The sequence below is a fragment of the Panthera pardus genome, unplaced genomic scaffold (assembly GCF_024362965.1).
Source record: "Panthera pardus isolate Hobbes unplaced genomic scaffold, ASM2436296v1 HiC_scaffold_24, whole genome shotgun sequence".
In the NCBI taxonomy this organism is placed as follows: domain Eukaryota; kingdom Metazoa; phylum Chordata; class Mammalia; order Carnivora; family Felidae; genus Panthera; species Panthera pardus.
Window position 1 is genome coordinate 73,144,073 of NW_026526810.1, and position 21,769 is coordinate 73,165,841.

Genomic DNA, 21,769 nt, shown 5'->3' on the forward strand with positions numbered 1-21,769 from the left:
GAGAGCCTCAGGCATGATGGCTCTGTGGGCCCCAGCTCCTGATTTAATCACAGCAACCCCCTTTTGTCTACTTCACATAGTTCTCCAATCTTATATTTGACAACAGGGTACTTTTTTTTGGTTAAAAAACAAATGAAAACATGTTATACAGCGGGAACATTTACTGACATGAAATGATGTCTTCTATGAAGTGTCAACTACATAGACAAATAACAAAACTGTTCATAATATATCCTAGTTTTAAAAGTTAATTAAATTAAAATTTTATGGGGGTTTTGAATTTTAGTTTCAGTTCATTTGTTTCTAATACTTCTTAAATAAGTAAACATATTTTAAAAACATAAAACCATTTTTTAGAAACAGTTAAAGCCTACAACTAAAAGAGACCTTAAATTAACTTCTATCTTCTTTCTAAACCTGAAAAAGGTATAGATCTAATGACAGCAGGGAAAAAAAGTGTATTTATTTTAAATTAAAGCAACATTATCTAACATTTTGGAAAGAAACCTTCAGCAGATGAGTCAGTTCATGAAAAACATACATTATAAATAAGTAATCTAATATTAAACTACTTCATTTCATTAAAAAAAAGACCTAAATCCCAAAATTCTAATGTCATGGTGTCTGTATTACAATAGTCGTCATGTGAAAAGTATTTCATACTACACATGCTTAAATTATATAGGCAAGTGATGTTAGAGCTGAACACAGCCCCTACCCAGCACTAAATTATTTAAATACAAAAAGCAGTTCACTGAATAATCTGAAACTTCTTATAGAACAGTTTTCATTCACATGCATAACAAATTAGCATAATGTTATAAAAGAAAATTGTGTAACAGATAAAGTCCCCAAAACACATTTATTAGCTTCCACAATAAATTAAACCATTTAAAAGAGTTTTACTGAAAAAAACTTATACCCATTTCCACTACACTCGCTATTTTATAAACTAATCTATCTGTTCCACAGAAAGGAATATGACAGAATGCCTATATGGTTTTAGTCTTTGCTATTCACTTTGTCCTTGACATAGTCAAAAAAGTTTCCCCAAAGTAAGTTTCAAGTGTCTTCATTTAATACTCAAAGGTCTGAAGATGTCGTTCATGTGGCTGTTCTTAAAGTTTGATTCATAAAATGGAAATGAATGATTTCTTTGAGAGGTGCTGTAGCTAAATTTATACTTTTATAGTACAGTGGTTGGACACAATACAGTGAAAAATACTATGAGGTACCAAATGTTCCTCACTCACTGACCAAACAAACCTTTCTTGTGGCCTTCTGCTACAGAAGTCAAGAAAATATTACCTGAGAGATTTTTCTGCTGCGTCCTGGTTTGCTGTTGGATTAAGGCCAGAAAGCAGTAACAATGGAAAGGTCTTTTGAATTTACTAAATTTAAGGATTCCCAAACTAAAAGATGTAACCTAGATACGAGCTGATTACAGCTGTAACATCCTACTTAAAAAAATAAGGAAATTTATACTTTCTCCCTTCTGAACAAATTTTTATTACTTTTAATTCCAAGGCCAATACTCCTTACAATTTGGTAAACTTTTTAAAGCTTAAAAAAACAAAAACAAAAAACCCTTCCTTGAAATCTTTCCTTCATCCTCAATAACATATTTGAAATGATTTTGCATTTAATAACACATCCTAAATTATATTCAAATAAATTTTAATTATACAACAAAATTTAAAGTTAGTTGCCCAGTACACAAAAACAAAAAAAACACAGAGTTGAAGAATTTTTTTTTCTCAAAGATTGGTATACAAAAATTATAATAGAATCTGCACTTACTCTTCACCCCTTTCTTCCCCTTTCGTTCCTTCTTGTACTGTTCCTTCAGTTTACTTATTAGCCCCTGGTCTACATCCCAAACCTCAGTAGGTGGGGAGAGGTCATCTTTATCTACATGCAGCATATTATTAAAAGAAAAAAAATCAGCAGTTGGCAATGCAAGCTGTTGGCAGTTAACTGTTATAGCTTTACATAATCATAATAAAAATGTACTAACAGCATATACCCAAAATACTTTAAAGGTGCAGTTTCAGTTTTGGTATTCACAGCTCAAACTCTAAAAGCCCATCTCACAAGTTTCTATACAGTTAATACTAACAGTTAAATGGTGCTTCATTTCTATGAATCACAAATTTGAAGGTTATTATTCTTTCAATGACTAATATTCAACGGACTTATATTAGAAAACTAACATTATACAAAATAGATCACTGCATCTTTATAAAAATGTTAATAAAAATTATTCAGCCAGCATCATAAAAGCAAATGAATGAATTACATGCGAACTATTCATAAGAGTGCAAGCTGGAAAGGTCAGTGCCATTTTATTGATGAAAATACTCATGCACCTTCTGTCACACTGATTCTGCATGCACGGGATAACTATACTAATGGAGAGGCATTCTAGTCCAATATAATACATACATATAGTTCCAAAATACAATGTCTCAAATAATACATACAAAGCATTCAGAGAAGCCCACCTTGGCCCCCACCCCACCCAAATAGTTCCATATCTCATTACCTTCTTCCATTGGTCTACAACTAAGATTAGCAAAAAAAAACAAAAAAACAAAACTCAAATTCCACTGAAGAATTTTTTTAGGGCTGATTTTTTTTTAGGGTAAGATAAAAGCAGTGACAAGCATGGAAAAGTGAAAACATACATTGCTGTACATCTGCTAAAGATGAAACTTCAGCTATTTTAGCTGAATCACAAATCTGTATTTATTTTAAGTAGATACTTGTGCCTGCAAAAATTTTACTCTATGGTAATCTAGAAGAAACAGCATTAAAAAGAAGCAGAATAAACGTAAGTCTATTAGAATTCCTTTTAAGTATTATGGGCTTTTCCTTCATGTGTTTAGTTCTAAAACAGCCTCGTTATTAGGAAGTTTAACACTCTGTAAAAGAGTAACAACCAGGAATTTATATAAGCATGTCACTAAATAAAAATTATACCAAAACATATAGGCTAAGTCAATCAAGACTGACAAAATAGTAAGATTTTAGGGAAAAAACACTTGTTACATTTTTGGTAACTCATTATTTTAGCTCACAAGTCTTATAAACTGCCTGGGCCTCACTGACTTAATCCAAATTCAGTGGACATTAAATAGCCTTTTTCCTCCCCTTTTATAGATTGCTATATCTAGTAAGTAAAAGAAACTCTATTTGAATGACACATACAAATTCAATTACTTACTGTACCTTGGGCCTTTCCTACTACAATTATTATCACTTTCTCCCTTATGGATATACCTATAATCTTAGGTAGTCAGTATATAAAAAGATTAATCCAAAACTTTAAGTTAATTTGCCAACTTGAATTACTTAAAAGTAGGTTGCTCGAGACTGAAATTTACACGTAAGATTATTTGTCAAATCTGCAAATTTTAATACTGTTTGTAATAATGTAGTAATACTGATTTAAACAGAAAATTCACTTTTCGTGTACTCTAATCATGAAGTTTACAGAAAACTGTGCTGTATGAGAAGTCCTTCTGTGCACTTACTGAAGACTCCAAAAAAAAAAAAAAGTGATATGAAGAATTAATCATTTGCACTCATCTTAATGAAGCAATTAATTACTTTTAAAAATGACCACTTAAAGTAAGCCAAATGGACACATTTTAAACCTACAGAAGCAAACAAAAAAAAAATCTTAAGTGGTAAGTAATTCCATAGGATCTAAAATTTTAGTAAGATAGCCAGGTTTTCAAAGACCTCTGTAGAAAAAATAAAGCTGTGAGTAACTGTAATTAAAGTAGCAAAGGGTACTGGAGTAAAAAAGCAAAAGAAAATAAACGGGTAAGTCTAAGGAAAAAAACAAGTATTACTTGCAAGATAACCTAAAGTCTAGAAAACAAAGGTTAACTCAAGGCAGTGCAACGAACAGGCTGGTGAATGCATATGTGCTCAGAAAACATCCTGAAACTTGCCTGGTAAGTAACAGCTGATTTGATATTGCTTTTAAGAAATAGTTAAGAGCAAAAAGGAAGAGGCAGCATAATCTTCTACATATTAATTCTGTTTTTTAAAAATCTAGGGGGGAAAAATACCAAGAAATGAGGTTGAATCAGTTACGGGAACTTTTTTGTTTAAAAGGAAACACAAATATGCACACACAAAAAAATGACCCATAACAACTCAAAACCACAAAAACATAAAATTCTTCTATGGTAATGCTAACTATCAAAGTAGAGGAATTATATAAATCTACTTAATGTAACATAAAAATATAACCAACTTTATGCATATATTCAATACTTTAATTATCTATTATATTTAAATATAAACATTCAGATACTAATTATTTTTTTTTTAGTTTATACATTTCCACAAATCACAGTTTCAAGTTGGAGGAAAAAAAAACCAAACATGCTCAAAATGCTGAGTCTCCATGAGAGAAACAGCAAATTTAGAAAGCCCACTAACATTTTTGATTAGCAGAAAAACTAAAAACTACCAAAATTAAACTCAGACTACAAATGTAGGTAAGAGAAAAAAATAGGATTTAAAAGCTCTCTTAAAAGCAGCAGTTTTACATGATAAAAGGTTTCAAAATTTGATATATCTGAGCAGATTTCTGACATACAAAGTAACATATTATCCACTGTGGGTATGTATTGGGTTATGTTTCATTAGGATACATTACTTATTAAAAACAAACCAAAAAAATACCAAAAAATTGCCTTTACCCAATAATTTAAATCTCAAAACCACCACCTTCCCATTTAAGTAAATTCAAATTTAAGCAAATGAGTTAAATAAACGTTATGTCTGTATATCCATCCTCTTTGTTTTAGAAAAACTGAATATAAAACCTGTTGAGTAGAAAAGATAAATTCAGAAACACTGCAAAGATCCTTTGACAGTTTTCATTTGTTAATGAAAGAAACTGCCTAAACCATTTTGTTCTTTCCTTCTAAAGAACTTAAAATGTTTTAAAGATGTTTCAGTCTCATCTGTAAGGAAGAAACTTTCAGTTACTTCCATTTACACAGAGATTCAGGTCACTCAAATATTAATAGTAAAAGTAAATAACATTTTATAGTTATCATTCACTATTTAGGCCTGCTCCTCAAACTGCAAAAGTCTTTGGAAAGAAGGACCATCAACTGTAAACAATATGGTACTTCATTATTAAAGAAATAATGCCATTTTATACAAATTAAATTCCCCAAATTTTTGTATGTTTTTGACTAATAAACTTCCAGCAATTTTAGGTGAAGAAAGCAGGAATGATGATGTGCCAAGATTTAGCTATACAGATCTTCGAAAACTGATTGTTATCTTTAATGAAAATAATCTAAATATTCCTCAGTAAAACCCCAATTAAATAATGGAACATATTGACAAAATATTATGAAGCTATTAAAACTGCTGTTGCAGAAGAACAATTTATTAAGTGAAAAGTGTGGGTTATAAATCAGCACTCAGCAAAATCCTTTGTTAAATAAAAATAAATATACATATATAAATGTTAACCATGATTCTCTCTACATAGTGGCATTATAGGTAATTTTTAATTTCTTCTTCATGTGTCTGTGGGTTCTAAACCTGAAATATACATGTTATAAAATAATTATATATATATAATATAAACGTATTTATATAATTATAAAATAACCTGCGAAAAAACCCCAGTACTTTAGAAACTACTAGAAAAAAAAAAAAAATTGGTATCTCCAACACTTGAATGGGTTGCACAAAGAAGCTTAACAAAAACTTTAATACTTTTACCATGTCTCCTGAGCAAGGCTAATTCTTAAGAAAAGTAAACTAGAATATAGCTATTTTCAAGTAAGTACAGAAATGTATAATCAAAGACTATAAAGTAATTCTGAAGTTTTTTCTTATTTTCAACTAATGTGCCTCTTCTCTTCCCACTTAGAAGAAGAGGTAAGTGAAGGTCTGAAACAATGCTTGAGAATTATAAACAGTAAGAAAGCTGGCAACAAAATCCAGATTTTTAAGCGCTTGAAATTGTTATCTGGATAGTTAACAATTATCTTACCTATGAAATTTTATTTCTTCTATTAGCAATATTGGTTCAATATATAAATACAGCATTTTTAATAACGTGTTTCCCATCACCAAAGTAGTTTTTAAGTATTTAGTGCTAATTCCTCCTGCAAATAGCTAAGCAACTTTGGTGTTTGAAATATGCATTAACGTACACAGTAACCTTTTCCAATAAAGCTCTGTAAACACAATGTGTGTTCTACCTGCCAGATAACATGCTTGTATTAAAAGCTGATTAAATGAACAACATACTGGACCTCAGGTTATTATCTTAATATAATTTTTACACTTTTATTTTACTTTCTAATGAGGTTTTCAACCCTGTATAAATAGAAATCTTTTCTTTCAGTTATGGCTGAATTATTATTAGCATTACATATCATTCCCAAAGGCTAGGCCCTAATATATGCATACTAAATATTGTATGTAATAAAGTTTAATACCTTCACTAAACCTTGTTCAACACAAAGCTATAATTAAGGATTAGTAGCTTTATTACTTTCTAGCAATAAGTCAGATAATATTATATAGGCATAACAAAAAGAGTTAAGTCTTCTTTAAACCTAGATACATTGCCAAATTAAATAATGGGAATGTTTAAAAGTATATACATGCATGGTTTTTTTTAATCTGCTAAAAAGAAAGGAACTGAATTTATTTCACCTTTAAATCAATAAGCTTCAAAAATCAAAATCTACCAAAAAGTATATATTAAACATAATTTTGTCACCAAACCTAAATAAATTGGTGCAGAACACCCTGAAATTATTCACTACCACTTCTCCTTGCTCTTGCTTAACTGCTACCATACATTCAAATACTCACATTCCACATATAATATTTAATAGTAATATATCTTTAAGGGCTAGATATTATCCCACCCCCATATTTTTTTTTATCAACTTACCCCATTCTGTGCCATCCCCCGAACTCCGTGCTTCTCCAGCTCCTTCACCATCTTCAGCAGTCACTAAAAAATCAAATTCTTTCAGTGCTTCCTCAGTATCAGGATCATCAGTTAGGTCAGCAGCTAAACCTTCATTACCTATCTGTAAATGGAACATAAGCCAAAAATTATTTTTATCCTAGATTTTAAAGGGGTCCTTTATATGTTTTTAACAGCATTAACTTTATTTTTTTAATATAATTTATTGTCAAATTGGCTAACATACAGTATGTACAGTGTGCTCTTGGTTCTGGGGGTAGATTCCCGTGATTCAACGCTTCCATACAACACCCAGTGCTCATTCCAACAAGTGCCCTCCTCAATGCCCATCACCCATTCCCCTCCCTACCCATCAACCCTCAGTTTGTTCTCTGTATTTAAGAGTCTCTTATGGTTTGCCTCCCTCCCTCTCTGTTTGTAACTACTTTTCTCCCTTACCTTCCCCCCCATGGTCTTGTTAAGTTTCTCAAATTCCACATATGAGTAACACCATTAACTTTATATTTATACTCCCATTTTTAAATTACTTAAATACACAAAATTTTAGTTTTTCCATGTAGTTCACCAATCATAGATTGTACCCTATATAAATGGTTAACAGCACCATGTGAAGATTACGGTTAAGATGCGATGCAAGTAATGTGGTAGTACAAAATCGTTAAAATACTAAGCAAGAATATTTAAATTCTTTAATTATAAGATTCACAATTACCCTATTTATAGACCCATGCAATCACTTATATTCTGATACACTGTGTTGAACTGATTTCACTCACTGAGAAGTGCCTACAGATTCTATTATTCACAGGGATATGGCATAGCTAAGAAGGATATTAACTGATCTTAGGTCAATAGCTGTGATAATAACAGTGCTATGCATCCCAGGGGGAAAAAAACAAACAAAACGAAAAAAGGGAAAGGATCAAAATCTCTATTCACCCGTGTTACACACATGAAATGTGACAGAAACACTGAGAACTGCAATTACAGTGTGGCAACTTTTTTTGAGGAAAGCTGGCATTTTCCCCACATTACTTAATATCCCAAGGAACCAAAACTTAACCTATCCACTTTTTTTTTTTTTTTAACATACTTGAAGTATTCTCAGGGTGACTGGGTGGCTCAGTCAATTAAGTGTCTGACTCTTGACTTAGGCTCAGGTCTCACAGTTCAGACAGAGCCCTGTGCTGGGCTCTCTAAGTGTGAAGCCTGCTTGGGATTCTCTCTCTCTCCCTCTGCCCCTTCCCTGCTCATGCTCTCTCCCTCTCTCAAAAATAAATAAGCATTAAAAAAATATATACTACTATGATAATTCAAAAATGGATCGTCTAATTTGCTTATATTTATAGTTAAATCACATCACTGATCAAATAGATAATCCAGTTTTCTAGGTTACAAGCAAAAGTAAATTTTTATTAATCTTTACCAAAAAACAAGAATGTGAACACACATATTTACAATCCACAGTTTACTCCCTCATCCAGAGTGGGAGTATCCCCACTGTAACTTGAGTTAATTTACCATGTGTTTTACTGCACATGAAGAGTCAGACTTCAGCAGTGACTATTAACTGTAGCAGCAGTGGAGAGAGGGTTCCTGGTTATTTTTTTTAAAGTTTCAAACCACCAACTAGCTCTATAAAAACAGACCCTTTATGGCTAGTTAGTGAATGATACACCAAATAATAATTTCTACTACATGTGGGTAATAGTAACAGCTGACTATATATAAAACTTGCATGTGATATGATAAAATAAAAAATGATCAATCACTCTAATGTAACTTAAGACATCTTGAAAATTTCTATTCCAAATAGAATAGATTTTTTTTTTTTCAAGGGGAGCAACATGTTCTTTTATTGATGCAAGTACGTCCAGTCACACCAACAACTGACATCCTGTTTTATGGTACAGCTTTGTACTCAGAGTTCATCTCAAAATACCAAAACATCATAAGGTGTGTATCAAATTGGGAAAATAAAGTAGCAAACATAGACACTGTATCAGGTAGGTACTAGGACTGATGACCCAGTGGAGTGCACACAAAGCTCCTTAATGTTGTATTCCAAATATATATTCTCAAGTTTTTAGCCTTTCTGTATCTCAAATACGTAAACAAAGTAATATGTACTACCAAGATACAATATGTACTATCTAGAACATCTGAAAAGTGCAAAAACACTGTGACAGTACAGTGTAAATAATCTTGTTCCACCCAGGGCTGAGGGCGACGTCCATATCGGATTGGGGAGCCACCCCTTCTTGAGGCCCCACCTCCACATCTCCAGGCTCTCCTAGGAAGCTTTGGGAATTTGCAACTAACTGACCCATCCTCACTTGGGCATCTCAGCTGCAGGCTCCTGGGAAGCCAGGCATACGGAGAGAAACAAGGGTGAGTAGTTCTGAATCTGCTTGTGCAGAATGAAAGCCCTGCTGTGAGGGAGAGAGAGTGAGAGCAGATGGCCCACCTCTGGCTTTTGAGGGATCAGGACTTGCCCTCCCACAGCCACAGTGTGTGTATTAGCTAATAAAAATTAAAAAATGAGTTCCTACTTTGTGTTTATTCATCCGATGTTTATCTTTTCCTTCTGGGATGCCTTCAATCATGTCATTTTCCTCTTCTTCATCACTGTCATCAGCATTTTCTAAAAAATTGAATGTCTCAAGAACATCACCAGAAGGCCTGTCAAAGGGGAAAAAGATGAATCCAGATATTCCAATGGTTAATTCTAACATTTCTTTCTGGTTCCTATTTTAAAACAGTACTTGAAAATAGTATAGAGGGGCCCCTGGGTGGCTCAGTCAGTTAAGTGTCCAACTTTGGCTCAGATCATGATCTTACAATTCGTGAGCTTGAGCCCTGGGTTGGGCTATGCACTGACAGCTTGGACCCTGGAGCCTGCTTCAGGTTCTGTGTCTCCCTCTCTCTCTCTCTCTGCCTCTCCCCTGCTTGTGCTCTTTCTCATAAATTTTAAAAAAATAAAAGGAAGGAAAGTAGTATAAAGATTCAAATGATAACCTACTTATAATGTAACGCCTAAGTACTCTACCCAAGAAAAGATTGTTTTCTGGCTCAAGTAAAAGTGATTAAGTTTTTCCAATGTTTACTGTCCAAAATATTTTTGAGTAATTACTGTATCAAAATAAAATCACATAGTGATAGACACTCAAATGTGCTATTATTTCTCAAAATAAAGCCATCACAAGCAAGCAACTTAAACTTAGCATTTTTTTCTTTTTCTTTTTTTAAGTAAGCTCCATGCCCAACATGGGGTTTGAACTCACAACCCTAAGAGTCACATGCTCTACTGACTGAGCCAGCCAGGTGCCCCTAAACTTAGCATTTCTTAAAGTTTTACAACCTCTTGTAGTTTGGCCCAAATATTTGAAGACTAAAACCTGCCCAGATTTAAAGTTATGGGGTAAATCAGACATAGATATTCCAATCCATTTCACAGATATTCTTACCTAGAAAACAGGATTTTTAATATACTAAAGAAATACTTTCAAGTCTTTCAGAACCATTTGTGTACTAGGTAATAGTGATAATTTATTTTTATCTACCTACAAACTCATTTTTTAAGCTATAATCTGAGTTCCTCTTCTATTTACAAAAGAAGTTTTTAAAAAGCTGTTTAAATGTCTAACAACACAGCAAGAGAATGGTGGAAATTACAGCTCAACACAGCCTCTCACAATAAAAGTCTCTGTTCTTCCATTAACTACATGACTGAATTTGGCCAAGTCACTTAAACCTTTTAGCCTCAGTTTCTTTACCTGTAAACTGTTTGGGTTGAACTAGATGATCTTTGGGTACCAAAAAGAATAATCTAAAATTTGGAGTTTTTTTTTCCTCCTGATTGTTTCTAAGGATACAATATCATTCAGACTATTTTTTTTTATTTAAAAAAAAAAAATTTTTTTAACGTTTATTTATTTTTGAGACAGAGCATGAATGGGGGAGGGTCAGAGAGAGGGAGACACAGAATCTGAAACAGGCTCCAGGCTCCGAGCTGTCAGCACAGAGCCCGACGCGGGGCTCGAACTCACGGACCGTGAGATCATGACCTGAGCCGAAGTCGGCCGCTCAACCGACTGAGCCACCCAGGCGCCCCCAGACTATTTTTTAATAGCCCTTTAACATGGCATAGATTTTAACAGGTCTACTATACTCTGCCTGTTCCAGCACATTGTTTAAGGGCCTGCATAAAAACTGAATGTACTTAAGAGATGGTTTGTCCAAATACAAATTAGTAAAGACAAACAAAAAACTACCACAATAACAGAACATATACTTTTCAGCTCAACATTTACTGTAACTCTTAACATTTGGGGATTAAATGAAAGGCAAAATGATAGTTGACAAAATTGGTACATTAATAGCAGAAAAATAGAAAATAGTATATTGAAGACCTGAGAATTCTGTTCTGAACTTTGACAAACGAAGTAGTGTTGTCCCTTGGAGAGAAATTTGTCTCTAAAGTGAAACTCATGTTTTAGGTTTTTAGAATTGTTTTTGATCACAGCAATATATGTGCATGGCTTTATAAGACAAATAGAACACAATCCATAAAAGGAAAATGATGAATCCAACTTCCCAAAATTAAAAACTTTGTTCTTTGAAAGACACTGTTAAGAGAATTTAAAGAGAGGCCTATAGATTGAGAGAAAATATTTGCAAGTCACATATCTGATGAAGGACCTGTGTCCAGAACATATAAAGAACACTTAAAATGTTAACAGTAACAAATAAAACAATAAAAATGGGAAAATTACTCAAATAGACACTGTATCAAAAAGATACATGAATAGCATAAACTGATACTCAACATCATTAGTCTTTAGGAAAATGAAAATTACATCTACAAGGTCTGAGACTTTACTACTTGCATGCTAGTATGCTGTTTATTTTGAGATGTTTCTTTCTGGCATTCATGATGGTGGCCTTTGCTTTTTTGTTTTTCTTTGAGAGAGAGAGCGTGAGCAGGGGAGAGGGGCAGAGGAAGACAGGGACAGAGAGAAAGAGAAAGAGAGAGAGAATTGTAAGCAGGCTCCATGCTGAGCATAGGGCCTGACACAGGGCTCAATCCCACAACCCTCAGGTCAACAGGATCATGACCTGAGCCAAATCAAGAGTGGATCGCTCACCCAACTTTGTATGGATCTTTTTTAAAATTAATTTTATAGTGTAATTGGGAAGAATCCTTTCCAACTGGAAACACCCTTGGAAATACATGCTGTAACTATATTCCAGCTAATTTTCTTTTATTACTATTTTAATAATCTGTAAGATAATTTTACCTGTTCTTTCTGAAATTCCTAGTCAGATGTTGGCCCTGCTGGAGTGATCTATGAATTTTCCTACCTTTTCAGTTCCATTTCCTCTCTTCCCTTTTTTATTTCTGGGGGTGGGAGGTGATTCTTCCATCTTATCTTCCAAGTTTTACATAGAAATCATTTCTATGACACCTTTTAATTTCTATTAGCTTTAAGATGAACCTTTTAAAAACACATCCCACCAGGGTGCCTACGTGACTCAGTTGGTTAAGCGCCTGACTCTTGATTTCAGCTCAGATCATGATCTCACGGTTTGTGGGTTTGGGCCCTGCATTGGACCCCGTGTTGGCAGTGTAGAGCCTGCATGAGATTCTCTCCCCCTCTCTCTCTGTCCTTCACCCACCCTCATATGCTCTCTTGCTCTCAAAATAAGTGAATAGAATAGAATAGAATAGAACAGAAGAACATCCTATTTGTTTTGTAGATGTATTATCTTCTCTCAGTCTTTTTAGAAAAGTAATTATGGTTTTGAAACTCTTCTACTCTCTGTTTTCTGAGTTTTTTTGTTTGTTTCCTTTGGTCTCTAATTACTGTATTAAAGTCTCTCCTAAATGCTCACATTTAAAAGTGAAGCACCAAAAGGCTAGCTGTATGAACTGTGTACATGGGCATGCCTTCCCAAGCAGCTGGCTTCACTTTTGCATGATAGGACAGAGGCTCACCATTTCATTGGCAGATCCCAATTGTCAGGATCATTAGGACTATTAATGTAATAAATTTCAACATCTCCCCGGGAAGGGATATCAGACCCGCTGCCAACATACCAGATGCTGAATACTTGAAGAAAACAGGGAATCTCACTGCTTAGCTGGAGACTGAGATAATCCTCCTGTTTCCAGTTCAGGCAAATCTACCCTAAGTTGCTTTATTTCTGAAGAAATCAGAAATCACTGGTTCAACTTCACTTGAAAATATACCACCATTGGTGGAAGTGTGTTCCGTGAGCTATAGAGGATAAAAGAGGGGCACACAGCCTAATGTGGGGCTCGAACTCATGAACCATGAGATCATGACCTGAGCCAAGATCAAGAGTCGGAGGCTCAAGTGACTGCACTACCCAGGCGCCCCAGTGAGATGATGAATTTTTTTAAACTAAGATTGTGGTGATGGCTGAGTGAGTCTGAATATCCTAAAAACAAACTATATACTTTAAATGGCAGAAATGTATAGTGTGTGAATTTTATCTTAGTAAAGACATTTAATTTTAAAAAGTGTAACTGGTGATTTTCTAAGCCCAAATATAATGCAAACCTTGTTTCTTTCACACTAGTGTGTATATAACCATTGCTATTCTAGTTACAGAGTACCAATATAATTTACTGAAAATACCCTAGCAAAATTTTAAAATCATGATGTTAAAATAGCTCAGAACTGCAAGAAATCACTCTCAAATTTAAATTTAGCACCTATTTCAGAACTATAGCCATTCTCTCTTGGCATCAAAACTTAAAACAGGTCAATTTTAAAAAGCATCTAAGCTAAACTTTATTTGCCCCTATTACCATGTACAAGAAAAGTCTTTAAATGTGAATTCTACCTGCTTTAAAAATTGTTACCCTAGTAGTAACAAGAAGTTAAAGAGATTCATAATTCCCATTATATAAACAGTGTGAACCTACAGATCATACCTTTTGATTTCTTGTCCTTTTTGCTTAGGAGATTCACCTCCATTCAGGATCTGTTCTAAGTTCTTTGTTTCTACCGATCCATTTGGTTCTGAACTGGATAGTCCAAGTAATGACCTTACCCGCTGAGATCGGACATCTAATATTGTATCTGTGTAACCTACTTCCTGAAGATATCTGTTAAGAGACAATTTAAAATATTAGATCCCATATATTAACACCTACAAACCTGTTAACTCAAAAATCACATCAAGCAATGACTGATCAAGGAAAAAAACCCATAATCCTGTAAAATATGATCCTCCTTTACCTCAAAATTTTCTTCTCTATACACTAGTTCCAATTCTAAGAGAACAAAGCCAATTACAAACAGAAATTTAATTAAGAAAGCATACAGGATGGCTAATGCTAATTAAGGGCCAATTATCTTGAAGCTTAAAAAACTCTAGAACCTTAAAAAACTTTAAGGAAGTGATGATATATACTATTAAAAGAAAAAAAAAAGTCCACAAAGTGGACCTCAGAATAGTAACATGCTAAGTTTAAACCTAGGTTCTTAGCCAGAGGATGATGGACGGGTTAGTTCTCCCTCTAGGATCTAAAACCTCATGGTACTGAAACTTTCTGTATATTTAATCTAGGATCCAAGGTAAGACTGGAAAAGAAAGGGACCAGATTCTGACATAAATATAGATAATGGGTCGTGAATGGTTTTGTATGATAAAGAATTTCTTCTTAAAGTATTTGACAGGCTAAGGAAGGATGCTAAACAGGAGCCTTACACAATATGCAAAAGAACAAACAATTTTTAGCTGAAAGTCAATAGCAGGGAGACTTGGCAGGACACTAACACAGCAAGAAATAAAACTGAAGAGAATAAACATGAGAAATAAAAGCAAGATACAATCGTAGAGACCTGGTGCACAAATACACATGGCAGTAGAATGAAAGAAGATACAAGAATTTTAGAAAATTTTCAGGTTTCTAGCTTGGATGGTTGGATGGTGGTTCTATTCAATGAAATGAAGAATAAAGAGTCCGGGTCTGATTTATAGGGTATCTATCAGATAATCACGTAGTAGTGAAGAAAGTGACATTTATTAGGCACAATAATAAGAAAGGTCAAAGCTCAGAAGAGATTGGACTCAGCATCTAGATTTGGGAGTTATCAGTGTTTGATGGTATTTAAACCCATGGATTTAAATGAAGTTGCCCTGAGAAAAAACTCTAGAACAGATAGCCTGGGACACAGAAACCTAAAGGGCTAAAAGAATAAGAGAAACTCAAAAAAAATTAAAAGAAAGTACTTGAGAAATAAGGGGGGAAATGGTAGCATAGAGTTAAGAATTCAAAATACAATGGTTAATGCCTTATGTGTCCAAAAGATCAAATAGGAACAAAAAAGTTCTCTTAACTATGTCTGTGAGTAGCTTCAGTGGAGTATCACAATGGAAAACAGAGTACACAGTTGACAAATGAACATGCAAGATTACAGAGATAAACTACTCTCAGAGAAAGGAGGAGAGACAAAATATTAATCCAGGCAATAAGACTAGGCTTTTATAAGAGAAATATTGTACAACTGATTTCACTATAGCTATTGGACTCTTCTAAAAACCGCAATTCTCTTTTTGTGGGGGAACAACTGCGATCACACTCTAACCATGTGGTCTGAATGAGCAGACAAAATCTCACACAATCCAGGTAAAAGCACTTGACTCAGAGTCATTTATTTCATCAAGTTAAGCCAATTCTGATTAAAACAGACTAAAACAGTAAGATATGTCACACAATTACTTTTTTTAATGTTTTATTTATTTGTTTTGAGAGAGAAAGAGAGAAAACACGAGCAGGGGATGGGCAGACAGAGAAGGAGAGAGAGAATCCTAAGCAATGCCAGCACACAGCCCAATGCGGGGCTCAGTCCCACAAGCCGTGAGATCATGACCTGAGCTGAGATCAAGAGTCAGATGCTCAATAGACTGAGCCACCCAGGTTCCCCGCCACAGAATTACTTCTAATAATACAGCAAAGAATTTAATTATCAAAAAGCTTCCTCAAAAATTCAAGTAAAAGTAGGATTTAGCAAGCCACTTATGAAAGGTTTCAGGTTACCAGCTAAATTCCTTCTATAAACCAGTCACAGTCCCAATTAAAACCAAGTACATGAATTCTGCAATAACAGGAATGGGAGTATCTACAAGTATGAACTCTGTATTGTTTTTCTTCTGGCCTTCCAGCCATCCAGCTTTTATGACATTCTACATGATAAATAGAAAACAACATCATCCTGAGCAGTGTCCAAAGGAACATTCATAGGATACCAACTTTAAAAAGATCCAATAGTCAAAAGAAACAAGAAAGCAATAAAAACTATACACACTGTCCTAGTATCATCAAATAATTTTTTACTTGCAAAGTTACTGAACATAAGCATTCGCATACCTAGATCCTTAAAGAAAGCTGAAAATGAACTATTACTTACTGTCTTAACAGTTGTCTGCCTTGCTTCCACGTTAACTGGCTATTCTGAGGTGCTGTGGGAGCTTCTGTGTCTTTGGTTTCTTCTAAAAATTAACACATACACAAAAGAGACAATTTCACACACAGCATTTCCACTCTTGAAAATATTGCCAAAGTTCTCTCAGGGATAAATTCCCATAAAAAAATAACTGAATGTTTTATAAATGATAGAAGTAAATTAACAACTATTGAGTATTTACAGTCATTTTAAATGTGTTTATCCCAATAAACAAAACACTCAGGTACAACCTGCCTTGTTTTAAAACTGGGAAACCTAAGAGTACATTAACTATTCTACAAGGGATTCAAAAACCAAAAACTCAGGCTATGAAATGATTTCATTTCAGTGATTTCAATATTTATCGAAAAAAAAAATTGTTTTAACTATCAGAATTCTGCTGGGTTGATGGGTTCAAAATTAAAAAGCTACGTTTAATATTTACTTAAGCTATTCAAAATCAACACTGTTAAATCTAGTATATATAAAACTATTCAATGACTTAATTTTGAGTCTATCAGGAAACTTTAAATCTTACTCGTAACACTTTATATAATTAATTTCATTGTTAGAACTAAAACCAGAAAATAGTTTCTACTATATGTAAAAGATCATATTTTATTCTCAAATGAGTATATGTACTAAGAGTTTAATAAATACTGTAATCTGAGGTGAGTTAAGCTCTCAATAAGTATCCCTAGTGAGAAATTTACAAATACTTATCAGCACTAATGATACTAAAGAAATATTTTCCTAAAAATTCCCATTATGAAAATAAGATAATGCAGACAACAGAGGATCAAAGAAGATCAGCCCTCACAATGAATGCTGAGAACCTTTAGCATGGCTCACAGTTGTCAGGTTCTTAGACTCCTCAGAGTCATAAAAAGAAAAACTTACTGGTAGTTAATTCAAATATTCCCTGCCTTACTTCTCTAACTGTAACAATTCCATTATTTACACCTTCTCATTCCTCCCCTGAACAGAGAGAACGTCTAAGATTTCTAGAAATAATTATTTCATCTTAATAGCTCCTTTGTTTATATATTTCATCTATTTATACAATTTTGTTTGCTGTTAAATCATGTATAATACATAATCACTGGAGAAAAAAATACATTCTTTAAGTTTATTTATTTTGAGAGAGAGAGAGAGAGACAGAGCATAAGTGGGGAAGGGGCAGAGAAAGAAGGAGAGAGAGAATATCCCACAGGTCAGCAATGTCAACTAGAGCCTGATGCGGACCTCGAACCCATGAACTGTGAGATCATGACCTGAGCAGAAACCAAGAGTCAGATCCTTAACTTACTGAGCTATCCAGGTGCTCCAAAAAAATACATTTGTAAAAAGAAATACAACGCCCCAAATCCTATCATTAAAATTGTTAGTGCTTGAGACTTTATCATTCCTATTTTTCATCTCAAAATACATACATAAACTTCTCCTTTCCTTAAAAATGGGGCGAGGCACCAATGTGTATACTGTCCTATAAAGCTGCTTTTGACACTTAACATATTTGAACATTCTCTTGATGTCAATGAACACAGATTAATATTACATAAAATGATCACACAGTATTCCACAGAAAGTATATGCCTATTTAATTTAACCAGTCCACTAATGTCGACATTAGTTTCTACCTTCCATTATGATAAATAATTTTTCTATAGATATCCTTGAAGTACACCAAAAGCATATATACAGCTCAAAGAATTTTTTAACACATCAATGTAATCAGTTCCTAGATGAATAAACAAAACATTATTAGTGTCCCAAAAGCTTTCCTTGTACCTTCCTGCAGTCACTAGACAGTTCTTTAAGAGTATCAATACTATCCTGATTTATAAAAATTAGATTAATTTTTAAATTTGATACACATGAGATCATTTATATCATTTTTCAGTGTTATGTTACCTGTCCATGTTGTCAGGTGTAGTTACAGCTTTTTCACTTTTGTTGCTAAATAGCATTCCATTATGCTAAAATCATACATTACATGTATCCATTCTAATACCGCAGGTCATTCAAGCTGTTTCCAGATTTTTACAAGACACTATAAGCATTCTTATACAAGCCTTATGATGAGCACACGTATGCATTTTAAGAAGTAGAGTATGTAGACTGGAATTACTGGGCTTCAGAGCATGCCGCTGCTATGTTCCCTTTAGTCTTATTGGCAAACTACTTTCAGAGCAGTTCTATCAATCTGCAATCCCAACACCAGTAGATTTGGTTGTTCTATATCCTCATTTAGACTTGACCTTTTTTTTGTCTTTTCCATTTTAATTTAGCCATTCTGATAGGTGTCTAATTGTATGTACTGCACTTTGGTTGTATTTCCTCAATAACAAATAACATTGAGCATCATTTCATACACTTATTGGTCACTTAGATATCTTCTCTTATGGGTTGCTTTTTCTTTTGCCTATTTTCCTACTGTTATAGATTTTTCCCCCCTAAATACACAAAAAAGCTCTTTACATATTTAGATACAACCCCTTTTATAGGGTTAGGTTTAGGCCATATATATACGTATTACTGAGACATAGGTATAAAAACGTGTATCATACTTCTGTCAAGACAATATTTTATATTTTGATTTAGTTTTGGGTATATAAAAGGCAACACTAATTTGTTTAATGGTTATCTCGATCTATACTTTGAAGTCATTTTAACCAATTTTGTTTATATGTTATATATTGTCCATCACTTCATTGCTCCCCACCCCCACACTAAACACTGTGAATAGTTTTTCTACATCAATAAAGAAAATCTACTCTACTAAATATTGCTTCCCATAAATAAAACACCTGAATGTCATTTTATTCCTCATTTTGAGGAAGTTTTAAAACTTAAGTTTATACAGATAAAAACAAGTCTGTTTTTAGCAGGCAGCAGACACTTATCTGCTAATGATTTGTTCTACACACACTATTGCACTGAAACCAGCTAGCCAATTCTGACTGGCTCCAGGAACAATGTGGCTGCAACTAGCCTCCTTCCTCACATTTACGCAGACCAAGTTAGGGGGACAGCCCTTGAGTCAGAAAGTGAATACTTATTTTCTCAATATTCTAGCCATATTAGAAAGAAAAAGATTCAAATAAAAGCTCCAGATTCATTAACTTCTATGAAGCCACCCCACTCCCTCTAACTGCAGTAAGACTTCTGTAGTCAACACGGCCCAAAATATATAGACCTTCCATCTTTTTATTTTTTATTGTTGCTTTTCCAAGGATGAGGCCATAATATTATTCCCTACTGTCAAAGTGAACCTTCACCATCACTGAAAAGCTAGATCAAAGGAAACCCATGCTGCTGATATGTTGGTCTCTTTATTTTAAAATATAGATACCAACAACCTGAAGATATAATAAATGATAAAACCGGTAAATGTAAAAAATTAAATTGTGTATGAAGTGTTTCTGCCAAGTTCTAAGTACTTAAATATTAAGTATTTAATATTAACATTAAACTAAAAACCAATTAATTTTTTAAAATTTACTCTGCCACCTAACAAAAAAAACCAACCTCCATATCTAAGTTTTATCTTCCTTACCATATATGCTTTAACTTTATTAGATATGGTACAACTTTATTATGAAAGAAGAAAAACTGCATATCCAAATAAAGATACACTTTTTTCTTATCTTAGTAACCACCATCCAAGACCAGCATAGAATTCAATTTGAATGCACGATCAAAATGTATATGAGTTCTAAATATACCTGAGAAATAAGAAACTGATAACATTCCCAATATGCATAACATAAATCAAAGAATTCCTTATTCATTTCTAGATGTTTAGACTACCCACATTGTAATCATGTAGAACCCTAAAATTAACGTTAAACTGTTAGCTTTTTCCTATATCCAGCCATCTCTTCCAAGCATAATTGTTCATCAGATACTACTCTCACACTCATTATCTATTTAGTTTAGTGTAAAATGCAAGATTTGGTACAGAGCAAGATGAAATGGAGAAGATTCTTTTCCTTCTCTTATTTGGCTGCCTATGAGGTTTCCAAATTCAGTCAAATTTCCTATTTTCAGAATTAAACTATGGTAATCACAGCTTCTCCAGATAAAAAGAACTTTGTAATAATAAAAAAGTAAACTTTTATAGAACGGGACAAGAATTATCTACAAGGGTAGAATTATTTCATTACCTTTCACTTCTGATACCAAAATGCACTCACAATTTTACATACATTTCAACACAAGGAAAAAAGGATAAATAACCTCAGGATTTAGATATAGATACAACGATTTACTTTTATTCATTTATTATTTTCCCCAAAATATTAGGCATTATTACAGTGGTCCACCATCTAACTAACCAATGCTATCGAAGCAAAATGAGGGTGAAGAAAACATGTCTGTTACAGAAAAATGAGCTTAAACCAATTTTTTTCTTGAACTGGGTCAGGAGAAGGTTAACAGAAGAATCCACTTTACCTGATTCAAAGGTTGGCATTTTCAAATCACCTTGGTTCAGTTCTGTGCCATATTTTAATTTGTGATATTTTGCCCTGAAAATTTAACAACAAATTGTTGAAAGAAAAAAATTTTTTCCTTTTCTACACAGTTAAGTAAATACTAGTATATATTTCTCTGAGAACACGAAACATAATATGAATACCTGTTTTTTAAGCTTTACGGAAATTAGAGAAAAAAGTGTACTGCTATATAAGAAAAAAAATGTAAATGTAAAAAATGAAGACAAATTTTTCCTTATCTTTAAAGAAAAATAAAATTCCAAAACTTAGAATCTATAACAAAAGACATAATTTCAATTATAAATTTTTTTTCTAATGTTTCTATATTTTTGAAGGAGAGTGAGACAGAGAGAGAGGGAGACACAGAATCTGAAGCAGGCTCCAGGCTCTGAGCTGTCAGCACAGAGCCTAATGTGGGGTTTGAACTCACAAACTGTGAAATCATGACCTGAGCTGAAGTAGGACACTTAACCGACTGAGCCACCCACTATTCAATTTTACAGATTTAAATCTTTTCTATTCCCTTATAAGAATCAAATCCAAGTATCATCTTGTATTTGGGTCAGGGTTTCATACTTTCAAAGTATTTTCAAATACAATGCACACTGGTATAAAAGAGAATACTGTTCTATTTTGTATTATAAGAAAACGAGGCACACATACCTTTCTTGTTTTAATGCATACTCTAACATCTTTATTCTTCTTACTAAATCCTTCTTCAAGTTTTCTTGTCCTTTTCTTTCTCCTTGCAAAAATGCTATCCGGGCCTAAAAATATAACAGGTTCATTTATTT

The 21,769-nt window shown here is 33.5% G+C and overlaps 1 protein-coding gene across 4 annotated transcripts in view; it reads right to left on the reverse strand.

Moving 5' to 3' along the window:
* The window catches only part of STRN3 (striatin 3), a 104,818-nt gene that overhangs the window by 33,043 nt on the left and 50,006 nt on the right, over nt 1-21,769 (reverse strand). For 2 of the 4 annotated variants that reach the window (XM_053889329.1, XM_019428059.2), the window contains exons 2-8: nt 21,639-21,742; nt 20,935-21,008; nt 16,441-16,522; nt 13,959-14,132; nt 9,547-9,676; nt 6,956-7,097; nt 1,801-1,911 (exon numbers count right to left, since the gene is read on the reverse strand). In XM_053889329.1, coding sequence (XP_053745304.1) covers nt 1,801-1,911; nt 6,956-7,097; nt 9,547-9,676; nt 13,959-14,132; nt 16,441-16,522; nt 20,935-21,008; nt 21,639-21,742 — 817 coding nt within the window. Of the gene's footprint in view, nt 1-1,796; nt 1,912-6,955; nt 7,098-9,546; nt 9,677-13,958; nt 14,133-16,440; nt 16,523-20,934; nt 21,009-21,638; nt 21,743-21,769 lie in introns of all 4 variants that reach the window. The other 2 variants (XM_053889331.1, XM_053889330.1) reach the window with 2 other exon arrangements.